The sequence below is a fragment of the Salvia splendens genome, chromosome 22 (genome assembly GCF_004379255.2).
Source record: "Salvia splendens isolate huo1 chromosome 22, SspV2, whole genome shotgun sequence".
Taxonomy (NCBI): Eukaryota; Viridiplantae; Streptophyta; class Magnoliopsida; order Lamiales; family Lamiaceae; genus Salvia; species Salvia splendens.
The window spans coordinates 10624344-10627700 of record NC_056053.1 but is presented as its reverse complement, the minus strand read 5'-3'; the positions used below and the strand labels follow the sequence as shown (position 1 = coordinate 10627700).

At 46.8% G+C, this 3357-nt stretch overlaps 1 protein-coding gene across 1 annotated transcript; it reads right to left on the bottom strand.

The window, feature by feature from the left end:
* Positions 1–965: 965 nt before the first annotated feature.
* On the bottom strand, positions 966–1451 carry LOC121786708. The gene has a single exon (XM_042185336.1). It carries the CDS (start codon positions 1449–1451, stop codon positions 966–968), a length of 486 nt encoding a protein of 161 aa, XP_042041270.1.
* Between the last annotated feature and the right edge of the window lie 1906 nt (positions 1452–3357).

Sequence of the window (3357 nt, the reverse complement as noted above, 5' to 3'; positions counted from 1 at the left end):
AATCCTAAATGAATTTGGATAATCATCATCCATGATAAAACTTAATTATTTAATTGATTCTCCCTTGACTACATTAAATAATTATCTTTAATTATCCAGTGTGTTTAAATGTCATGCATTAAATGGATTTATCTGTTTATTTGGTGTTTATCTTTTTAACTGGATTATTTGCCTTATCTGCTTATGTAATAATTATGCAAAAACCATATAAAATATCTAAGCGATAAATACAACAAGTGCGTTGTATATGGTCTCCATCGATTGGTTTGCAAATTTTAAGAAGCATGTTTCTAATATTATCTCCACCCATTATGTGGGGACAATAATCCTACGAAATAGCAAGTTCATATGGGCAGACTTTTCAAATATAAATAGTGGGAACTAGAAAGTAGTTCCTAATATTATCGCCACCCATTATGTGGGGACAATAATCCTAAGAAATTACAAGTTTCAGAAGTTCATAAAGAATTTATGAGATAGTTTGATTTTGTTATCTGCACATGAGCATTGTTATGGGAATGTGTTGTAGAAACAAAATTCTGTAATGCTAAATCTGATGGTCGTGCTTAGGCAACATTAGGCGGTCATGCCATTATGTGGTCTCTGGACTATTCGTCGGTGTTGTGACCAGTAAAAATGTTAAAGTTGTGAATGAGTATTGACCTCTTATAGAGGGTACCTGTTTTCGATTTTATTGTGGTTATTTTTTTTTAATCAAACACCTTCACGGTGGAGGGTTCGTGGGCCCCTCATCCCTATATATCAACAAAAGACCATTATAAGCGAATGATTACAATTGGACCAATCTTTCTAATGCTAGGGGAACAAAAAACAATTTACATCACACCCTATTACAATTACACCACAAGAGTAGATAGGGGTCAAGCCGAGGAAGGACCGACACCCACATACTCTACGGCGTCCGGTACGAAGCAAGATCGGTGGGCCACATTCCGAGCCTCGAGCTACTCACGGTCATCATCTCTCACCCGAAGATTGGAGACTCCCAATTCATCCATTCGGATGATGGCTCTGATCATTCTTGGAACATTCTGTGGAGACATATGCTGGAAAGTATCTTGTTCCACTCCCATTTTGGCGAGCATATCGGCCGCTTTGTTGCCCTCCCTATGTATGAAGGTGGCACGGAATATATGTCTACGTTTGAAGCCATGCAGACGGGCCATGACGCGGTGAACTTGTGCTGGCCCCCAAGTAGTACCATTGAGCAACTTAATAGCTTGTTCCGCATCCGATTCGATCCATATAGGTTGGTTGAAGGCCTTCGCTACCTCCAACCCATGGTGTATGGCCATGAGCTCGGCCTCTAGAGCAGATTGGGCGACGAGGGGGGTTGAGAAGGCTACTAGTAGCTTCTCATCGTGTCCCGAACTAAACCCCCCTCCTCCTTTGTTTGTTGCCTCAAAAAACGCACCGTCCGTGTTAAGCATAATCCACGTGCGTTCCGGGGGTGCCACTTAACCGGCATGACTAGCGGTCTCGGTCCCCTTGTCTCGGGGTGATTCGGGGGATTCACTCCGAGTTTCACTCCCTTCCAATGCTTCGGCTTGATGTGTTCATTGGCCATGTTGTTGTGGATTAACTTTTGAACCTGCCAAACAACGTTGTACGGTTTGAACTGAGTTTTCTCATGTCGGCTCCTGTTCCTCTCCGCCCAAAGAAACCACAGAATGAGGTATGGCATGACTCGACTAAGGTGTCTCCTATCGTGCTGTTGGATCCTTAACGACCACACTTGCAACCTTTCCGGAATGGTGTCGTTCGCCCTAAGGGATGGGGCTGAACCATCGAACCAACCATCGAAATCCCTCCATACACATGCTGCTCCCCACCCCCGGATGAAGAGATGTTGGAGGGACTCGGTGTTAGGCCTCCGTGGGCAGCATTGACATTTCGACGCAAGCTCTATCTTCCTCCATTGGAGCTTGGAATCGACCGGGATCCTATTTGACAAGAGTCGCCAGTTAAAGATTGCAATGGATTTTGTGAGGCCAACCCTCCAAATGTCGTCGAGACCTTGGATTCTCGGCCTCTGCGTGCGTATAGTCTCCCAAGTAGTAGCCAGCGAGAACTCCCCGAGCCGAGAGAGCTTCCATCGAGGGACGTCCGGTTCTCCCGCAACGATTGGAGTATCAAGGATTTGTGTGATAACCTCTTGTGGCATTCCGGCCTGGTTGTGAAGTTGGAGTAGCTTAGCCTCGTCCCAAGTTCCATCCCTAATATAGTCCGAGACCTTGGCTGTTGGGGCACCCCTATCGTCAAGACAGATTTCGCGAAGGGGGGAGTCAGCAAGCCAAATGTCATCCCAAAAGTAGGCCTCACCCTGACCGATCACCCATCTAATGTGCGGATTTGCTTGATTTCTCACTTTCATTAACCGTTTCCATGTCGGGCTGTGTCTCCCCGAAGGGGAGGCCGCAAGGTGGGAGTTGTTATGACAATACTTGGCCTTCATGTACCTAGCCCATAGGGAGTTTTGCTCTCGGAACCTCCACCATAGTTTGATACTGAAGGCTCGTAGGACTTCTTTGGACTTACGAATGCCGAAACCCCCTTCAGGAGTGGGGAGGCAGATCTGATCCCACCCAATCTAATGTGTCTTTTTACTCTCGGTTGACGATCCCCAGAAAAATCGAGCCTTCTGCTGATCCAATTGTTTAAGGGCCCCGGACGTTGGTTCGATGGCCTGGAAAATGTGCAGCGGCACCGCTTCAAGTGTGCTTTGGAGTAGGGTAAGCCTACCTCCAAAGGAGAGGTGTCGATGAGCCCACCCTGAGATTCGTGCAGCAATCTTTTCCCGAAGGAGCATAAACATATCTGTACGTTTGACACCACGATAAATAGGAACTCCAAGGTACAAAAAAGGGAAGGTACCTCGTGCGAAGCCTCCTTCATTTTGTATTAGGTTGGCGCACCCTTCATGTTGTTCGGCAATGTAGAAATTGCTTTTTGCCAGGTTAATCTGCTGTCCGGAAACCCCCGCGTATGCCTCCAAGCATGTCCGAAGCAGCCGAAGAGGTCCCTCCGCTGCTTGTGTGAATATCACAATGTCATCGGCGTAGGCGAGGTGACTTATTTCCATGCAGTGGCGAGTAGCTCTAAAAGTCATCTCTTTCTTTCCCAAAATGAGCTTGTCTAATTCCCTTGAGAGGTAGTCAGCTGCAATCACGTAAAGTGTCGGGGATATTGGATCTCCTTGTCTGAGGCCACGGGTGGACTTAAAAAACCCGGAGGGGGCGCCATTGACCAGCACCGAGAACCAACACGAGCCCACACATCTCTCAATCATAGAAACCCACGGGGCGGGGAAACCCATCCGGTGTAGCACTTTCAAAA

Coding starts and splice junctions, on each gene's coding strand:
- LOC121786708 (XM_042185336.1), bottom strand. CDS start 1,451: ATGCTTAACACGGACGGTGCGTTTTTTGAGGCAACAAACAAAGGAGGA.